Source organism: Danio rerio, chromosome 18 (genome assembly GCF_049306965.1).
Source record: "Danio rerio strain Tuebingen ecotype United States chromosome 18, GRCz12tu, whole genome shotgun sequence".
In the NCBI taxonomy this organism is placed as follows: domain Eukaryota; kingdom Metazoa; phylum Chordata; class Actinopteri; order Cypriniformes; family Danionidae; genus Danio; species Danio rerio.
Genome location: NC_133193.1, coordinates 970,001 through 991,064, shown reverse-complemented (window position 1 = coordinate 991,064; position 21,064 = coordinate 970,001). Strand labels below are relative to the sequence as shown.

Below are 21,064 nucleotides of genomic sequence, written 5' to 3'. Positions count from 1 at the left end.
ATGGCAGCTCCTGTAATCTGCGGAGTCAAGACTGACCCAGACGTGCGCTTCAGTGTGTGTGTTATGTGTGTGTGTGTATGTGTGTGTCTCTTTCTTCCTACACAACACTAACACCTTCAGGCGTGCTGTCAGAGAGACGGCCGGCCCTGTCGCACTGCTTCACCACAGACAGCTCTCAGGCCTGTTTGAGGCTCGCTGACGAAAGGAGTTATTATGGGATGGCACCGTCAAGTGTCTTCAGGTGATTCAGTGTCTGTCACTCAAGAATAAGGTATTCACTTTAACAAGGCAGACATTATGTTTATTTGTGACCCCGGAGCATTAAATCAGCTTTATGTTGCGCTGGTACACTTGTGGGAATAACCAGATATACACCTCATGACTGGAAATTACAGATTTATTTCATGACAAAAATTCATTGATCTGCTGCGGCGATTCTAGAGTTGGCATGGTGACAACAACTACAGTGATTAATCTGTTGTGGTGATTGTACAGTTGCTATGGTAACACAACAACTATGGTAATTGAACTGTTGTGGTGATTCTAGAGTTGCTATGGTAACAACAACTACAGTAATTAATCTGTTGTGGGGATTGTACAGTTGCTTTGGTGACTCAACAACTGTAGTAACTGATCTGTTGTGATGATTCTACAGTTGCTATGGTAACACAACAGCTATAGTATTTGTTTTGTTGTGGCAATTCTATAGTTGCTATGGTAACACAACTATAGCAATTGATCTGTTGTAGTGATTCTAGAGTTGCTATGATAACATCAACTACAGTAATTGATTTGTTGTGGTGATTCTACAGTTGCTATGGTAACACAACAACTACTGTAATTGATCTGTTATGGTGATTCTAAAGTTGCTATGGTAACACAACTAGTAATATAAACAAATTAGCTAGTACTGTAGTTTTCTACAACAATAGGGTCTATTATACCACAATAACCAGTGTTTACTGTAGTAAAAACTAAAGTACACTACAGTATTTATTCCAGTTAGTACTGTGTTAGTACTTAGTATTGTGGTTGTATCTGTGCTATGTATTTCTATAAATATTTTCAATTAGTTTTTTTTATATATATATTTTCCACCTTCATGTTAATTTTAGTTTAGTATTTACATTTATCAGATGCTTTTAATCCAAATATTTACAAGTAAATAAATATAAAAGAAGCACTTTAAATCACCAGAAAGTTGCGGTAAATAAATGCTATGCTAAGTCTAATTCACCTAGTCTACATGTCTAAAGCTGCACCTGAAGTTGCCTTCTACTCTAGTATATACTACATTTGAGTTTCGACATGCCTACCATACTGTTTTTTACAACCCAGGCTCATCATGAAAAAGTACCTTTATAAACATTTCTGGAGAGCACCAAAAATGTCCCAGGAGCTGCGTTTTTTGCAGTTTTTGTTTTGGTGAATCCACCAGAGTCTGCTGTGTATGCTTTTTCAGATCTCAAATCTCTCTCACGAGTGCCCTTTGTGCCTGCTGTTCTCACATAAATCCACCGGAGGCCGATGTTGATTGACTGATTTACTGACTGATCGACTGACCCACCCAACCCTTCCCTAAACCCAACCGACAGTGTTTTCAAAAGTAATGCCTTTAAAGAAACGCCCTCGCCTGCTTTTTACCACGCTTTCAGATTTTTCCACATTCTCACCCTGTTATTCACTTTACTTTTTTGTCTTCTGTTTTTGTCATAACTGCTTTCTGGAACTGTTCTTCGCCGGTCTCAAACCGTGTAGCCATGGTCAACTCCTCTCCGCGTCTTAAATCCACCTACGTACATGGTGAGCCACTGGACAAACTGGTAACAGCAGAGAAGCCGTCCATATGGAGGTAAGCAGTCAGCTGGTACGTGTGAAATGGATGGCATCATACCACCTCGCATTGTTCATTTTAAAGACGAAATGCAGCCAAACGTATTTCTGGCTACATAATTTGCGATCTCCAGAAATGTATACAGGGCTACGCTTTAAGAATGAGCCTGAGTTGGTTTTTATTCTACTACGTAGTCGGGAAGTGTGTCATTTCAGACTCAGCATGAGTTTTATTTATCTACTTATTACAAATGTACTTCCCCCCCCAAAATAGAAATGAGTCATTTTGTCCAGCCCAGGGCCCAGGTTAAAAATGCAAGTGTAAGGAGCCCACAGTGACAGATCTGATCTTCATTAGAGCTCGACTTTACCTCGTCTCTGTTTATTCTCTCTCTCTCTCTCTCTCTGTCCCAGAGTCACCCGGCTCGCCCCTGCCGTCGCTCCTGCAGGCCTGACTCTGATTGTCCACAGGAAGTCGGCTGAAAGAAAATTTTCCGCTTTTCGCATCCCATTTAGACACAGCCAGCAGTCCTGCTCGCCCTCGTGGAAGTGCTGATCATAGAAAGAGGTGAGAGAGAGAGAAAGATTGAGAGCAAACATGACAGAGGAGGAAAGATGAAGGAGAAAGACGGAGAGAAACACAAACATTTAAACAACATGTTTCATTGAGCCATGCCATGTCCTCTGCAAAAAAACAACATATTACTATCAACCCAACACATCTTTTTTATACTCCAAAAATGCCTTCAATCTTGTCTACTTCCATCATAGATAAATGAGAGAGAGAGAAAGAGCAAACATGACAGAGGAAGAAAAGATGAAGGAGAGAGAGAGAGAGCAAAGAACAAACATGACAATGAAGCAAAAGATGAAGGAAACTCACTGGTTCGAGTCCAACTGGGTCAGTTGGTGTTTCTGTGTGGAGTTTGCATGTTCTCCCCATGTTGGCGTGGGTGTCCTCTGGGTGCTCTGGTTTCCCCCACAGTCCAAACACATGCGCTATAGGGGAACTGATGAACTAAACTGGTCGTAGTGTATGAGTGTGTGTGTGTGAATGAGTGTGTATGGGTGTTTCCCAGTACTGGGTTGCAGCTGGAAGGGTATCCACTGTGTAAAACATATGCTGGAATAGTTGGCGGTTCATTCCGCTGTGGCAACCCCTGATGAATAAAAGACTAAGCCGAAGGAAAATGAAATGACAACATCATATATTTACACAATGCACAACTATAAGAACCGATATTCATTTCCCTATTCTGCATATCACACTGTTTGTAACTATAACTATTATAATTAATGGGATAGTTCACACAAAATTGAAAATTTCCATAATTTACTCACCCTTTACTTCTTTCAAACCTTTGTGTGTTATTTGTTAACTAAATGTTGAAAACCTGTAACCATTGACTTCTATAGTGTTTGTTTTTCCTACTGTGAAAGTCTATAGTTACAGGTTTACAGCATTCCTGATGTTATACATTCAGCACATCACTTTCATTCATTCATTTTCTCTTCGGCTTAGTCCCTTTATTAATGTGGGGTTGCCACAGCAGAATGAATCGCCAATTATCCAGCATTATGTTATACACTGCGGATGCCCTTCCAGCCGCAACCCATCTCTGGGAAACATCCATACACACACATTCACACTCATACATTACGGACAATTTAGCTTTCTCAATTCCCCTATAGCGCATGTGTTTGGACTGTGGGGGAAACCAGAGCACTCGGAGGAAACCCACACCAAAACGGGGAGAACATGCAAACTCCACACAGAAACACCAACTGACCCAGCCGAGACTCAAACCAGCGACCTTCTTGCTGTGAGGCCAGTGCTTACCACTGATATACCATACAGCCCTACATCACACTGTTTGTAATTATTGTAATTAAAGGGATAGTTCACACAAAAAATTTTAAATGTTTACTAACATTAATAAATGCTTTACAAGATTATTCATACTTGGTTAATTTTAGTAAAAACATTACCCATTATTATAAAGTGGTACCCAAATATTTTCCTCCCAACCGCCCAAGTTTCACTCCAAAAATACAACAAACATCAGAGAACAATTCTTTAAACAAATCAAACAATTCCTTCAGATAGACAGAGAGAGAGATAACGAGGGAGATCATGGCAGGCTAGTCTAGACCGGTCTTTTTCTGGATTGCGTAACTCTCCGTATGCCGCTCGCAGGATGCTGCATTTATTCACAGGTAATTAATGGGCATCGCCATGGAGACGGAACTGTCCTCAGGGCATCATGTGTGGCGCGTTTTCCCCTCGTGATGTCACATCTTCCCATTTATAGGATGCACATTTATACATTACTCAGCCGTTGGACCAGCTCGCAACAGTAAACAAGTTGTAGAGACGTCAGAAATCATGTCCTGATACATCACAAGGAACACAAAAGAATTATTAGGTTTTTCTCTCAGTATTCTTGGAGATGGAAAATAAGTCTTGTTCTCTGAAAATCCATCAAACTCAATTGATTTTTTTTCTTTAAAAAAATAAATAAATAAAGGTATGTGTGTGTGTGTGTGTAAAATATATAAAATCATTTGATACATTTTTTTTTCTAAATCTAAAATATTTATTGTGGTCAAGAAAAATATTGTCCAACTCGTTAATGCAAATTTATCAGCCAATCACATTGCAGCAACTCTATGCATTTAGGCATGTGGACATGGTCAAGACAATCTGCTGCAGTTCAAACCAAGCATCAGAAAGAGCATCTCTGAACACACAACACGGCCAACCTTGAGGCGGATGGGCTACAGCAGCAGAAGAGCACACCGGGTGCCGCTCCTGTCAGCTAAGAACAGGAAACTGAGGCTACAATTCACACAGACTCACCAAAACTGGACAGTAGAAGATTGGAGAAACGTTGCTGCTCTGATGAGTCTCCATTTCTGCTGACACATTCAGATGCTCGGCTCACAATTTGGCCTCAACGACATGAAAGCATGGATCATCCTGCCTTGTATCAGCGGTTCGGGCTGGTGGTGGTGGTGTAATGGTGTGGGGGAGATTTTCTTTGGGTCCATTAGTACCAATTGAGCATCAACGCCACAGCCTACCTGAGTATTGCTGCTGACCATGTCCATCCCTTTATGAGCACAGTGTCTCCATCTTCTGATGGCTACTTCCAGCAGGATAACGCAGCATGTCATAAAGCTCAATCATCTCAGACTGGTTTCTTGAACATGACGATGAGTTCACTGCACTCAAATGGCCTCCACAGTCACCAGAGCTCAATCCAATAGAGCAGCTTTGGGATGTTGTGGAACGGGAGATTGGCATCATGGATGTGCAGCCGACAAATCTGCAGCAACTGTGTGATGCTATCATGTCAATATGGAGGAAAATCTCTGAGGAATATTGCCAGTAGCTTGTTGAGTCTCTGTCATGAAGGATTAAGGCAGTTCTGAAGGCAAAACAGGGTCCGACCTGGAACTAGTAAGGTGTACCTAATAAAGTGGCCGGTGAGTGTGAGGTTTTTTCAATTCAGTACAAAGTCTTTTTACCCTTGGATTAAAGTATAATCTTGCTTAGGACCAACCTTAAAAATTCTGTAATTAGTTTTTAATTTATAAATTACCCTCAAAATATAGTTATGACTTCACTGGAAATTGCAATATTATTTTAAGGGGCGTCACGATGGCGCAGTGGGTAGCACGATTGCCTCACAGCAAGAATGTCGCTGGTTAAAATCCCAGCTGGGTCAGTTGGCATTTCTGGGTGGAATTTGCATGTTCTCCCCTTGTTTCCTCTGGGTGCTCCGGGTTCCCGCACAGTCCAGACATAGGTATAGGTCAATTGAATAAGCTAAATTGGTTGTAGTGTATAAGTGTGAATGCAAGAGTGTATGGGTGTTTCCCAGTGTTGGGTTGCAGCTGGAAGGGCATCCGCTGTGTAAAACAGATGCTGGATAAGTTGGCGGTTCATTCTGCTGTGGCAACCCCTGATTAATAAAGGAACTAAGCTGAAAATGAATAAATGGATCAATATTATTTTATTATCAATCTGAATATTTGTTCTGCCCAAGGAAAAAAAATGCATTGACTCAAAGGAAAAAAACTGTTTTTATAGACCATGATGAATTAATTTGGTTTGACTTAAAATTTAATTCAAAGTACTAACTGCTGGAATAAACTATAATAATTCTATATAATGTCAGTCTAAGCTATAGATATTTAAAGTGGTAAACAATATGCTGGAGCTTTCAGTGTGGTTATAAATATCACGCAATTTGAAGAAATAAGTTATAATTTCCCCCATCATTTTTCACTTAACCCCAATGTATAATTGTAATTTGATTGACAGACACAGTAGTTTCACTTTATTCCAGTGAGAGCTGTTTTGATGCAGGATTTTGCATTTTACTGTTTTTCTCAGTCGCTTTGGTGCATTTCTCACAACACCAGTGCATTTCTGCTCAACAGTTCATGCATTTCTCAAAACAATTAGTACAAACTGCAAAACCTAGCTGATAACCTGCAAAAGCATGTCACTTGCTCAAAATGAATAGTTCATTCCTCAAAAGCAAGTATTGATGTCAATCAAAGTGTCAGTGTCATCAAGATGAAGAGTCCTGACAGCATTGTTTATGAGCAAGATAGTCAAATGGCTTAGTCATGTTTTCATTATGATAGTTTACGCTCTACTTTATTTCAATGCTAAAAAGTCTGATGTTGGTGACACTTGCTGAAAATGCTCCAGACAGCACTGTATACTATTTGCACAGCCATTTGAAAACTACAGTACTGTTAGACATCACTGCATTTAGTGAGGTATCTGAGTACAAGACACTGAATATGTATGTTTCACATGTTTACTGCAGATGCTCTTTACAGTCCTAATTTATTGACAGCATTGTGCAGAAGAATAAACACAGCCTTATTTACAACAAACATGCACTCCCTTTAGGTAGAGCTGTGCACAACAGTACACAATATTGCAGTACAAATTGGAATTTAGCCTACAACATACACAGGTCTGTAAATCATTCATCAAATTGTTCAATTTAGAAGACATTTTCAGGAAAATAAAGATTAAATTTTTTTATATAACATTTGCTGACAGATTTTGACACTAGTTCAACATTTTTGTATGTAATGACTCAAGTAATGAAATGAGCACTATTAGTTTACAGTTGTTCTCAGTGGCGTTGGTGCATTTCTCACAGCACTATTTACATTTGCACAACAGGTCATGCATTTCTCAAAACAATCAGTCATTTGTGCACATCACAGTAGCAGTTTCTCATTCCTTCCAACAAATTGCAGATGCTTTGGGACATGCATCAACTGCTTTCATACAACTCTCTGCTGTTTCTAACATTTTCATTTGCTTATGTCAGTCAAAATGAACTAAACTTGTGAATGCTGAATTGTCAAGAGAAATGCTTCATCGTGTTTTGAGAAATGCATGAACTGTTGTGCAAATGTAAATAGTGCTGTGAGAAATGCACCAAAGCCACTGAGAACAACTGTAAGCTTGCTTTAATTGATGTACATGCACATAAATGTTGTTTATGTCAGTCCGCATGCATTAGGTGAATGAATGAGCGCTGTGATGGATTTATTCTGTCATATTTTCTGCACCTGAACAGCTGCTGTTTTCAGCCGGAGAGCATGTGCACAGCGGAGGTCAGAGATGCTCTTCTTCTGCATCCGCTCAACCGTACATTCATCATCATCATCATCATTCTGTTCTATGCAATGGAGTTTTCAGATGCTGAGTTTTTCAGATGCTGGACTGGTTAACTAGTAAAAGAGTGTTGTGCATGCAGAATATGGGTATTATGATGTCTGAATTGGAATTAGTCACGTTGAGTTTTCCTGTCATTCTGCTAAATGTGAGCACTGCAAAAAATGCAATGGATAGATAGATAGATAGATAGATAGATAGATAGATAGATAGATAGATAGATAGATAGATAGATAGATAGATAGATAGATAGATAGATAGATAGATAGATAGATAGATAGATAGATAGATAGATAGATAGATAGATAGATAGATAGATGGGCGGATGGATAGATGAATGGATCGAAAGATATTGATAAATTAATAACTAGAAAACCATATGGATGGATGGATGGATGGATGGATGGATGGATGGATGGATGGAAGGACGGACAGACAGATGGATGAATGAAAAGAAAGATGGATGGATGGATAAATAGACAAACACAGATAGATGGACGGGTGGATAGATGAATAGAAGGAAAGATATATTCCTTCTATTCAATAAATAGAAACCCATATTGACTGATGGATGGATGGATGGATGGATGGATGGATGGATGGATGGATGGAAAGACGGATGAAACGATGGAATAGATGGATGGACGGACAGATGGAAGGATGAATAGATAGATAGATAGATAGATAGATAGATAGATAGATAGATAGATAGATAGATAGATAGATAGATAGATAGATAGATAGATAGATAGATAGATAGATAGATAGATAGATAGACACAGACAGACGGACGGACGGATGGAAGGAAGGAAACATGGATGGATGGATGGATGGATGAATGGATAGATAGATAGATAGATAGATGGCTAAATAGACAGACACAGATAGATGGGTGGATGGATAGATGAATGGATGGGAAGATATTGATAAATATCTAAACCCATATAGATGGATGGATGGAAGGACGGACGGACAGATGGATGAATGAAAAGAAAGATAGATGGATGGATGGATGAATAGATAGACAAACACAGATAGATGGATGGGTGGATAGATGAAAAGAAGGAAAGATTTATTCCTTCTATTCAATAAATAGAAACCCATATTGACTGATGGATGGATGGAAGGACTAAAGGATAGATAGATAGATAGATAGATAGACAGACAGACAGACAGACAGACAGACAGACAGACAGACAGACAGACAGACAGACAGATAGATAGATAGATAGATAGATAGATAGATAGATAGATAGATAGATAGATAGATAGATAGATAACTGGATGGAAAGATATTGATAAATCAATAAATAGATACCCATATTGACTAATGGATGGATAGATAGATGAATGGACAGACGGGCGGAAGGATGGATGAATAGATAGATGGATGAATTCATAGGGTGGATGGATGGACGGACAGATGAATGGATGAACAAAGACTGATCAATCGATACACAGACAGACATGGATGGATGGATGAAAGAATAGATAGATGGATGGATAGATATACAAACAGAGACGAACAGACAGATAGATTGATGGAAAGATGGATAAATCAATCAATAGATAGATAGATATTCACATCCATATGGATGGACGGACGGATGGAAGAATAGATCATTCAGTGAGTGATACAGAGCTGTAATGGGCTGAAAACCTGCTGGAACTACTTTAGCTGTGCCTTTATCTGGCACTAACACCTCAGAGTGCTCATCAGCCAATCAAAATCAAGCTTTCAGCAGCCCTGTGGTATAATTAATATAAGGGAACGGTCAACTTCTGAAAGGGCTTTTCAAATCAGTGCCGCTGACTTCACAAATCAGCGTTTTACTGCCCGTCTGCACCCTACTAACCTCATTCATCTCCAGATTCAGAGAGGACAAACAGTGGTCTCTGCTTCAGACACGGCTGTGGCGATATTCAGGATGGATCCATTTTGTTTTGTTATATAATGCGTGCATCCGTGCTTGCGCTCATGTACACATCACAGAGCCATGAGCTGAATGCTGCGGCGTCTGGTCAGAGCTGCTGGCTAGTAAATGTAACAGGATGATGATGAGGTTTATTGACTCCATGTGAAGTCATGCATACAGGGTCAAAAATTAACATTTCACCATGTCTGCCAATGGCGTGTGAAATTTACCATGCATAAATTATCTTTACAGCACCATTAAACTGTGCTTTGCAGTGTTATATTTAAAGAATATACAGTATAAGACAGAATTAGTTTTTTTTTTATAAAAAATACTAATATTCTATAATAACAGAACATTAGTATTAGGGGGCTAATATTCTAATTCTGGCTTCAATTATATACACTCACCGGCCACTTTATTAGGTACACCTTACTAGTACCTGGTTGGACCTCCATTTGCCTTCAGAACTGCCTTAACCCTTCATGGCAGAGTTTCATCAAGCTACTGGAAATATTCCTCAGAGATTTTGCTCCATATTGTCATGATAGCATCACACAGTTGCTGCAGATTTGTCGGCTGCACATCCATGATGCCAATCTCCCGTTCCACCACATCCCAAAGCTGCTCTATTGGATTGAGCTCTGGTGACTGTGGAGGCCATTTGAGTGCAGTGAACTCATCGTCATGTTCAAGAAACCAGTCTGAGATGATTGAGCTTTATGACATGCTGCGTTATCCTGCTGGAAGTAGCCATCAGAAGATGGAGACACTGTGCTCATAAAGGGATGGACATGGTCAGCAGCAATACTCAGGTAGGCTGTGGCGTTGATGCTCAATTGGTACTAATGGACCCAAAGAAAATCTCCCCCACACCATTACACCACTACCAGCAGCCTGAACCGCTGATACAAGGCAGGATGATCCATGCTTTCATGCTGTTGAGGCCAAATTGTGAGCCGAGCATCTGAATGTGTCAGCAGAAATGGAGACTCATCAGAGCAGCAACGTTTCTCCAATCTTCTATTGTCCAGTTTTGGTGAGTCTGTGTGAATTGTAGCCTCAGTTTCCTGTTCTTAGCTGACAGGAGCGGCACCCGGTGTGGTCCATAGAGGCGGCAGAATAGAGAGGGCGGCATCTGCAACATCTCCCTCACCACCCACGTCCTCAGTTTTTTCCGCGCATAGGGCGGCAGAATAGAGAAAGCAGCGTCCACGACACCTCCCTCACCACCTGCGTCCTCAGTTATCACCCTATCAGTTACATTTATATATATATATATATATATATATATATATATATATATATATATATATAAATGTAACTAATATATATATATAAATGTAACTAATATATATATATAAATGTAACTAATATATATATATATAAATGTAATATATATATATATATATATATATATATATATATATATATATATATATATATATATATATATATATATATATAAATACTTTTAGGGAGGGTTTACCTTTATTTGGAAAGGACAGTAGAGCTTGCAGACAGGAAAGTTTTGGGAGCAGAGAGAGGGGAAGAGTCAGCAGGGACCTTGAGCCAGGAATTGAACTCAGGTCGCCGTGAGCACCATGGTGCTATATGTTGGCACACTTAACCACTAGGCTATTGGCGCCAACATAATTTTTGCTTTTGGTAAGTGTTAAATCTAGATTCTGCCTTAGATACATTAGATTTGCCTCATGTCCAGGAGTTTTTTATGCATGTTTTGTAATTGTAGTACTGTAAAAATGTTTAATTTCTGTCTGTACTCACCTTATTCCTTGCGTACGAGTGGGCACAGCCATTTGAATCTTTTTGGCTTGATTCTTCTGCTCTCATTCACTTCTATTCATTTTTAGACGTTAAAAACAGCTCGTTTTGCTGCTTAATGTTGCAAACTGACATTTTCGTATTATATTATTCTACTTGGTCTGTATAGTCATGCACATACTGGTTTACAGAGTAAGTAGTTTGACCGTTTTCTGCCGTTTAATATTCCTGGTCCTTTCTCTTATCGACAACTAGATTGGAAGATCTAAAACAATCGCAAAAACGAGTGCACTTCCTTCCGCATTGAACAATATATGTCAATATATGCATGCAAATCTCAAAAATGATGTTGTTTTAGCCTTAAATTGGGCCAAATATGGTTATTTTTTAAATTTATTCATTCATTCATTTTCCGTTCAGCTTAGTCCCTTTATTAATCCGGGGTCACCACAGCGGAATGAACCGCCAACTTATCCAGCACATTTTCACACAGCGGATGCCCTTTCACCCACAACCCATCTCTGGGAAACATCCACACACACGCATTCACACTCATACACTACGAACAGTTTAGCCTATACTTAATTCACCGGTACCGCATGTCTTTGGATTGCGGGGAAAACCGGAGCACCCGGAGGAAACCCACGTGAACGCAGGGTATTTTTTAGTTATGAAATTTAAATTACATTTTTAAGCACAACTGGGTTGGGTTCATCCATATTTGACCCAGTGTTGGGTTAAAACAAACCCATCATTTTTATTGTGTGTATTAGAACGTTTGGCTGATATGTTATTTTCCTGGATCATATCGGAGCACTTGCCACCAGCACTTCAAACGGAGACTTTTCAGGTTCTTATTATGTTATTCAGCACAGATAAATGTGTGTTTGCGGTAGTCTTTGCCCTCAGCGAGAGCGACAGAACAGTTTGTTAGTAGAGCAGATCGGGAATGATTCAGTCCCGCGGGAGGGATGAGAAGGGGGGGGGGGGGGGGTGTCAGAGAGAGAGAAAGTGAGATAGAGGCAAAAATAGAGGCATTATCACGATGCACAGAGATGTATGATTTGTTTTTAATCATCTGGTGTTGATTAATTTAGCGGTAATGGGGGCTGTTTTTAGATAATGCAAGCATGTAATAACATTTCACATCTTTAAGCTTTATCCCAACTGGCTTACATTGCATTCGAGATGATGCATCGTTTTGTTTTTAATATGAATATCTATTATTCTGTGTAGATGTGTGCAGGTTTGACCTGTAGCCAAGAAAGAAAGACTTTAATTCATGTTTGACTTTAAAATATGTCTCGTCTTGGTGATGTTCCTTCATTATTGCATATGATAATCCATGTGGAGGTGATGGTGACAGCTTTATACGCATGGATGGTAATCTCTGGGATTAGAGTTTTGGCCTTTTCCGAATAAACTAAAATGTTGGTGACGGAGCCTTCAGAAGGAACACTCACACACACACACACACACACACAATCACACACACAATCACACAGCGCTCTCTTGAATATCATTTCATTTCACACTTTCTTGCTTTCTCTTCACAGGATTTACTCACCCTCCAGATGGATGTTGTATAGACACTGAATCCTTTCTGCTTACTGTCATCCCGCTAACCGACTTGGAGACACACACACGCGTGCGCATGCGCTCTTTGGCACCGAAAACCGAGGCGCGATGCGTTTTGACATGTCACGCGCGCCCGCAAAAAAAGAAGAAAAAAGCCCGCCCGCTTAATCCCGCGGTTTGGGATTGGGCGGGAAGACTCGGCTGAGGAAACACGGGATTGGGTGGATTGAAGAGTCTAACCGCTGCTGTGACTCAGATGAGGAGATGAATCTACATCACTTCACTTTACCTCAGCTGAAACTAGCGGACGGACTGTCAGGGGAAAAAAGAGTTTTTCCTCTCAATACAGTTGGATTAATTGGAATTAATAGCAAATTTGGACAAACAGTTCGAGTGTTAAGCAACATTACACTATTTAACGATGGCTTTTATGGTGAAACACGTAGTCGGAGGTCATCTGAAGAATCTGACAGGAGGTCTGACAGAAGAGAAACCTGAAGGGGAGAAATCTGAAGCTGCGGCTAAAGGAATGACACAAGAAGAGTTTGAACAGTACCAACAGCAGCTAGAGGAGGAAAAGTAAGACGACAAACCTTGCTTCCTACCTGACATTAGCGTATATCTCGAAGGTTTGTGGATGTGGTGGTATTTTGAGGCTGTGTGTTTGTGTGTGTGTGTGTGTGTGAGGCGAGTGAGCGGGCAGCGCGCGTTTGGAGGAGCGCGCGCATTTTTCGCGCTTCGTTGGAAATAAAGCGCGGGCTCGCAGCTGCTCATTTCGCTCAGGGAGATTCCTGCTCAGTCAGATATTAATAATAATCCACATTACTCACATCCACATGAATGTTTACATTTTAATTTGCGAATAATAATTCGGTCAAGTTGCTTCAAGGTAAATTATGCTTTTGTTCATGTAAATGAGGTATTCGAGAACAGTCAATCGATCATCGTTACATTCAAAGTTTACAAAACAGAAAGTCGTGGTTTATTTTAGACTATGTATTATATTAGTACATCTGTTGAACTGATTCATTGCTGTGCGCTTTATTAAATCGACTCGTATTGACTCAATAAGGCTGACGCCTCAGGTAAAATGATTATAATTAGTATTTTACTCCAGTTTCACTGTATCTTCAATCAAATCTTCCATTTAGGACAGATAAGTCACATTGACTTGACCTCTTTGAAAACTGAGATTTCCAAATTAATCCAAAAACCTATAATCTAACAATCTTATCGTGATTTGGCATAATTGCGATTTTACTAATTTCATTATATTCCCAAACAAATCTCTTGTTTAGTAGTGAGTCTTCTTCGAAAACACTATTTGAGATCTTACTAATGGGAAAAAGCTAAATATAAGGTTATATAATTATTAAATTACGACATATAACACTACAGTTCACTGCATCCTCAATATCATATAAATAAATCCACTTATGTAAATATTTTAGAGGAAAGAAATACAGGAAGTCTAATAAAATGACACTGGTTATCCTTCAAATCATGAGCAAACATAATTTATATTATACCCCAGTTGCATTTCATCCCCAGTCAAATCTCCCCTGTTCATTATAGATGAATTAAATTGTCTTCCTTTAAAATATCCTTTGATATTTTGAGTAAAACTAATAGGGGGAAAACTAAATATGAGGCTCTTATAACCACCGTATCCTGATCATGCACTGCAGCCAAACAAAAATAAAATCTGCTTATTTCACACGCTTTGTCATTAGATATCAGCTCATACAGGACTGACATGAACAGGTGGCTGAGTTGACGCCGTTTGCAAAACATGCCATATTTGGAAAATTGTGATTTCACAGACTTCAAATGGCTGTGCCGAGCTCATCCTCATGGTGGTAATCCAACTCATATCCTCCGAGAGCAGATTTTACACGCCGAGAACAGCTAGTTTAAGAGCGCTGACTTTGACAGGCAGTCGTGTGGTTAATCTCTTGAATCAGCCAAACCACTGTGATCTCCTCAAAGGTTTTTGCTGGTTATTGATACGGGGATTATCTTAACTAGTTCTTTGTTATAGTGAACTGAGTGCATGAGCATCAGAAGACTGTGTAAATCTCTCTCGCTCGTGCTCTTATTCTCTAAGCACTCATTTTGGCAGCTGCTTTTCACTGAAGTGCTTAATTTAAAGGCATAGTTCACCCAAAAATGAAGATTTCCTGTTAATTTACTCACCCACAGGTCCTTCAAAATATGTAGGGGACTTTTCATCTTTAGTAGAGCACTAAAGCAGATTTTGGGCTGAATTCGTGGTGTTTGGTGCTTATATAATAACAGTAAACAGTCACAGGTTTTTTAAATTAACAATTAATTAACAATACAAATGAGTCCTAATGAATAGGCGTGGCTCCTGATGGCACACTGAAGCCTTGCAAAGTGAAATGATCCCTCTGTGTAAGAAATTGAACATTATTTACAATATTATTAGCTTTAATCTGCAGCCTGGTCAAACAGTTCTCGTCTCATGTGTTAATGTAGTCTGATTGTAGTCCGTTGGTTTTAATGACGAAAGCATGAGGGCGTGTGATTGGACGGGAGGTCAGGTGATGCAGTTTGTTGATAGTTATTGATGTATTACAATAGCAACTGGACTACAGTCAGTGCTTAATTTGTAGATGAATAATTTCTGGAATGGGGCAGCATGGTGGCGCAGTGGGTAGCACTGTCACCTTATAGCAAGAAGGTCGCTGGTTTCAGCCCTAGCTGGGTCAGTTGGCATTTCTGTGTGGAGTTTGCATGTTCTCCCCGTGTTGATGTGGGTTTCCTCTGGGTGCTTCGGTTTCTCCCACAGTCCAAACATATGCACTATAGGGGAATTGGGTAAGCTTTCCAATGACTCGTTGCAGCTGGAAGGGCTTCAGCTTCCATGCTGGATAAGTTGGTGGTTCATTCCCCTGTGGCTGATTCCCTGATTAATAAAGGGACTAAGCCAAAAGAAAATAAATAAATAAATTATCTTTATTTATTTATAATTTGGTCAGGATTTGGTTCGGTAGGCTACAAATAAATAATTTGTTATGAACATTTTAAATATTCATAAATAACTAATTTACTGCTGCCTACGTCAACGATGCCATCGTCCATTGCAATGTTTTACATTAGACATCGTCTCATGCCGAATTAGTCAACATCATCCAACCCTAATATATATATACTTGACTGCCTCTGGCATTTTGAAAATACAACTATTATTTAGAAAGGCCACTATGCCATTATTTATTTTCGATGCTCACTTCGTACAAAACATTAATCACTAACCAATGAGAGTAATTGTAAATGTAAGAAAGCTGATTGGTCAAAAGTGACTACCTTTATGTGTGTGAACACACAATCAACACAGCTTTGCTCGCTGTCTTTGCTTGCTGCACAACAATAAAACCCCACACCCTGCTCAATATTTCGCTTCAATAACAATGTTTGCATGGACTTTCAGTCCTTTAGGGCGGGACTATCTGTCGTTTAGGGCCTGACAATCTGTCATTTAGGGCAGGACTATCAGTCATTTAGGGCGGGACTATCAGTTCTTTAGAGCAATGGTTCTCAAAGTGGGGGTCGGGACCCCCTGAGGGGTCGCGGGACAATGAAGGGGGGTCGCCTGTTGATTTCCAAAAATTGATTTATTTTTATTAAACCATAAGTATTACCATATTTTATCCATAACCTACTGAAGAGAAAAAAATAGTCGTTTATACCATATATAGTTACTATAGTAGCCTTATAGTTACTACTTTTATTGGATTGCAACCCCTGGGGTATTAAAGTTATATTAAAATTATTAAAATTATATTGAAATTATTATTATTATTAAAATGATATTAAAGACACAGCAATAGCGTCAGATGCAGCAGATTTCATAACACCCGGTTAAACTTTGTGGCCCATTTACAGCTCTCATACATTAAAAAAATTAAAAGAAGAATAGACTTGGGTCCATTGGTGTGTGTGTGCCATTGCATGCAAGGTTTCTGTATTCATGACCACCTCAAAGGATAATAGGGGTCGCGAGTCACTGGCATTGTCATTTTGGGGGTCGCGGCCTGAAAAGTTTGGGAACCCCTGCTTTAGAGCAGGACTATCAGTCGTTTAGAGCAGGACTATCCTTTGTTTAGGGCGGGACTATCCGTCGTTTAGGGCGGTACTATCCGTCGTTTAGGGCAAGACTATCAGTTCTTTAGAGCAGGACTATCAGTTATTTAGGGCGGGACTACTATCAGTCGTTTAGGGCGGGACTATCAGTCGTTTAGGGTGGGACTATCAGTTCTTTAGAGCAGGACTATCAGTTATTTAGGGCGGGACTACTATCAGTTGTTTAGGGCGGGACTATCTGTCGTTTAAGGCGGGACTATCAGTCGTTTAGGGTGGGACCATCAGTTCTTTAGAGCAGGACTATCATTCATTTAAGGCGGGACTATCCATCCTTTAGGGCGGGACTATCCGTCAATTAGGGTGGGACTATCAGTCGTTTAGGGTGGGACTATCAGTCGTTTAGCGCAAGACTATCAGTCGTTTAGCGCAAGACTATCAGTCATTTAGCGCAAGACTATCAGTCTTTTTCACTTGAAGTCATTAACATTTTGTCACATACACACATTGAGGTATTCATCATGCAAAAGGTAATGCTGGATCAAATAAATACCAGAACGTAAATCACGAATATCTTCGGCAAGATCTGGCTCAAATTAAGCACTGAGTGCAGTTGCACATGCACTGAGGACTGTTTGACCAGGCTGTGGATTAAAGCTAATAATAATGTATAGATTCTTACACAGACTGATCGTTTCACTTCACAAGACCTCATCAGGAGCCAGGGCTATTGATTTGGACTCATTTGTATGTGTTTATTTTAATAATCTTTTTTTGTTTATTTAATATTGTAAACCTGTCACCATTCTCTGCCATTATATCAATCACCAAGAGCCACAGATTCAGCTCAAAATCTCACCTACATCTTGGATGACCTGTGGGTGAAATATCTCTTTTAGGATGGATCTCACAAGTAAATCTAACTAGTTTATGTATTGTCAGAAAAGCTGCTAATTCGTTCAAATAAGTTGAGTTCGTTTGTAAGAAATTAATATTTAAAAGGAGGCGTGCCTCAAAGCCTCACCCCTAAACCTACACGTCATCGTTGGATGAGCAAATCGTACTAAAATATACATTTGAGATTGTAAAAATTTTTATGCATTAACCTTTATATCAAATTGCGTTGGAATAGCCAACAGCTCCTGCCAATGTTGATCAGTTCATCAGAAAATGTGTAATGCATTGAAGGCATAGTTCACCCAAAAAAATTGTTTACTCACTTTTAAGTGGCTCCATATCTTTATGAGTTTCTTGAACACAAGTGAAGAATGTTAGAAGCCATCAACATCAAAATACTATGGTAATCAAAGGCTATTGATTTCAAACATTATTTTAAAAAAAGAGCTTAATTTGTGTTCAAAATGAAAAAGAAACCCAAACAAATCGAGTAAACGATGACAGAATTTAAATTTTGGGGTAAACCTTGCATTTAAGTGCATCACTGTACACACAGTCTGTGTATGTTTCTCTGCCATAAGTCGGGTGTAAGACAACACACAACTCTTTTTTTGTATTCTTTAGAATTGTCTTGAGAATTTTATTCAAATGAAATTAATATTCATGAAAAAGATTTCTTTGATTATCTTAGCATCACTTCAGTTGTGTCTTTTATACTGTTTTCCAGTAATTTATTTAAAGCAATATTTGTATAATTACAATAATACTGGGATTTTTAAAAAGTAATTGTAAATAATTTTAATTTACAGTTTTAATTTAAAACATTTTTTTTTATGATGGATGAAAATAAATTAGCATTTAAAATAGGTATTTTTAAATATTTTTAAAATTCTAATCTCATTACATTATATATAAAACTGTAACAACTTGTAATTAAACAAATTTCTTTAAACAAATATAAGTATAAGAACTTTGACAAACATAGGAAGTATTTTTGTTTCATCAAAAAGTGTGGTAATGATAACCATTCCACAAGCTAATCTAGCACAAAGTAGTGCCTAAAATGTCACTTAAATGCAGTATTTAAACCTCAAATATCTGAAAAAAAGAACCACCCCTTTTAATTGGCTGGCCACGGACCTAATATATATATATATATATATATATATATATATATATATATATATATATATATATATATATATATATATATATATATATATATATATATATATGTATGTATGTATGTATGTAAATGTATTTATGTATAAATATCCTCTCGCCTCTGACCCCTGTATAGCAGTCCCACAACTTACTGAAACTCGATGACACTCGAATACCCTGTCGGTCATGTCTAGTAGCTGGAAATGAGCTTTTCACAGTGTCTGCTATAATGTTAATGTTGTTATTGTGTGTGTTTAAACTAATGATTATGGCCACTGTGCACAGTACAGTTACAAACTTATTGCCACATTAGATCGTCATGATAACATAATATATACTTTCATTGATTTCCTGAAGATAAACACCAAAAATAACAACTGGAATCACTACAGCAGTCGCCATGATCAGCAGTCTGATCTCATATGAAGCATGAGCTCACGATGACATATGATTACATACAGCACCTTTAAGGACTCAGTAGTATAATTTCTTCCTAGGTCGAATTGAACCTGCAACCCTCTAAGGGTGCTTTTCACACCTGTGAATCGATTCAGTTGTTCCGAAACAGAGATTACAATTGTTACATTGTTGCTCTTTGCTCTTGGAGCGGTTCCAGCCGAGACCACCTCACTCAAGCGATCTCGGAGCGATTACTTTGGCGCGGAACAGAGCGCGATTGCCCTGTTCACAAATGCCAAACGAACCGCGCTAAATGGGCAAACGAGATACGTTCCGAAACAAAAGTTTAGGTGTGAAAGCACCCTAAAAACCAGACCAGAACATTAATTTTACCTTTCACCCCACATGACCTCTAAATTCTGCATGAAATTCAAATTTGCAGTGTTTTTTGCTACTTCAGATTGTTAAGGTGAAGATTTAGTTGTGCAATCCACTAAAAACTGTTTGTTTTGTTCATCTTTAATCAAGACATTTCTCATCTACTTCTGCTCTGGAATGGCAGTCTTTCTCTGACTCTGATTGGGTAAAATTTGCTAAGCCGCGGCCATCTAACTGTCAGTATGCTGCGAGTGAAAGATGATAGGAGGAGCACAACAATAAAACCCCACCCCCTGCTCAATATTTCGCTTCAATAACAATGTCTGCATGGACTATCAGTCCTTTAGGGCGTGACTATCTGTCGTTTAGGGCGTAACTATCTGTCGTTTAGGGCGGGACTATCTGTCGTTTAGGGCGGGACTATCAGTCTTTTAGGACGGGACTATCAGTTCTTTAGAGCAGGACTATCAGTCGTTTAGAGCAGGACTATCCTTCATTTAGGGCGGGACTATCCGTCGTTTAGGGCGGGACTATCAGTCGTTTAGGGCGGGACTATCCTTCGTTTAGGGCGGGACTATCTGTCGTTTAGGGCGGGACTATCCTTCGTTTAGGGCGGGACTATCAGTCTTTTAGGACGGGACTATCAGTTCTTTAGAGCAGGACTATCAGTCGTTTAGAGCAGGACTATCCTTCATTTAGGGCGGGACTATCCGTCGTTTAGGGCGGGACTATCAGTCGTTTAGGGTGGGACTATCAGTTCTTTAGAGCAGGACTATCAGTCATTTAGGGCGGGACTACTATCATTCATTTAGGGCGGGACTATCTGTGGTTTAAGGCGGGACTATCAGTCGTTTAGGGTGGGACTATCAGTTCTTTAGAGCAGGACTATCATTAATTTAGGGCGGGACTATCCGTCGTTTAGGGTGGGACTATCAGTCGTTTAGGGTGGGACTATCAGTCGTTTAGGGTGGGACTATCAGTCGTTTAGGGTGGGACTATCAGTCGTTTAGGGTGGGACTATCAGTCGTTTAGCGCAAGACTATCAATCCTTTAGGGCGGGACTATCAGTCATTTTGGGTGGGACTATCAGTCGTTTAGCGCAAGACTATCAGTCCTTTAGGGCGGGACTATCAGTCCTTTAGGGCGGGACTATCAGTCTTTTAGGGTGGGACTATCAGCCTTTTAGGACGGGACTATCAGTCCTTTAGGGCAGGACTATCAGTCCTTTAGGGCGGGACTATCTGTCTTTTAGGGCGGGACTATCAGTCCTTTAGGGCGGGACTATCAGTCCTTT

At 39.4% G+C, this 21,064-nt stretch overlaps 1 protein-coding gene and 1 long non-coding RNA gene across 4 annotated transcripts in view; both read left to right on the top strand.

Annotated features, from left to right (window-relative positions):
- The first annotated feature begins 879 nt into the window (after window positions 1–879).
- Window positions 880–12,965, top strand: LOC141378783 (uncharacterized). The gene is made up of 3 exons (XR_012394124.1): window positions 880–1,606; window positions 1,759–1,852; window positions 12,807–12,965. It is a non-coding gene; the product is annotated as an uncharacterized lncRNA (long non-coding RNA).
- A 121-nt stretch (window positions 12,966–13,086) lies between these two features.
- Window positions 13,087–21,064, top strand: part of cplx3b (complexin 3b) — an 18,812-nt gene continuing 10,834 nt past the window's right edge. For 2 of the 3 annotated variants that reach the window (XR_012393813.1, XR_012393814.1), the window contains exon 1: window positions 13,111–13,407. Coding sequence is in view for 1 of the 3 variants with exons in the window: in NM_001171590.1 (NP_001165061.1) it covers window positions 13,250–13,407 (158 nt within the window). In the remaining 2 variants the exon portion in view is untranslated. 3 annotated transcript variants of the gene reach the window in all.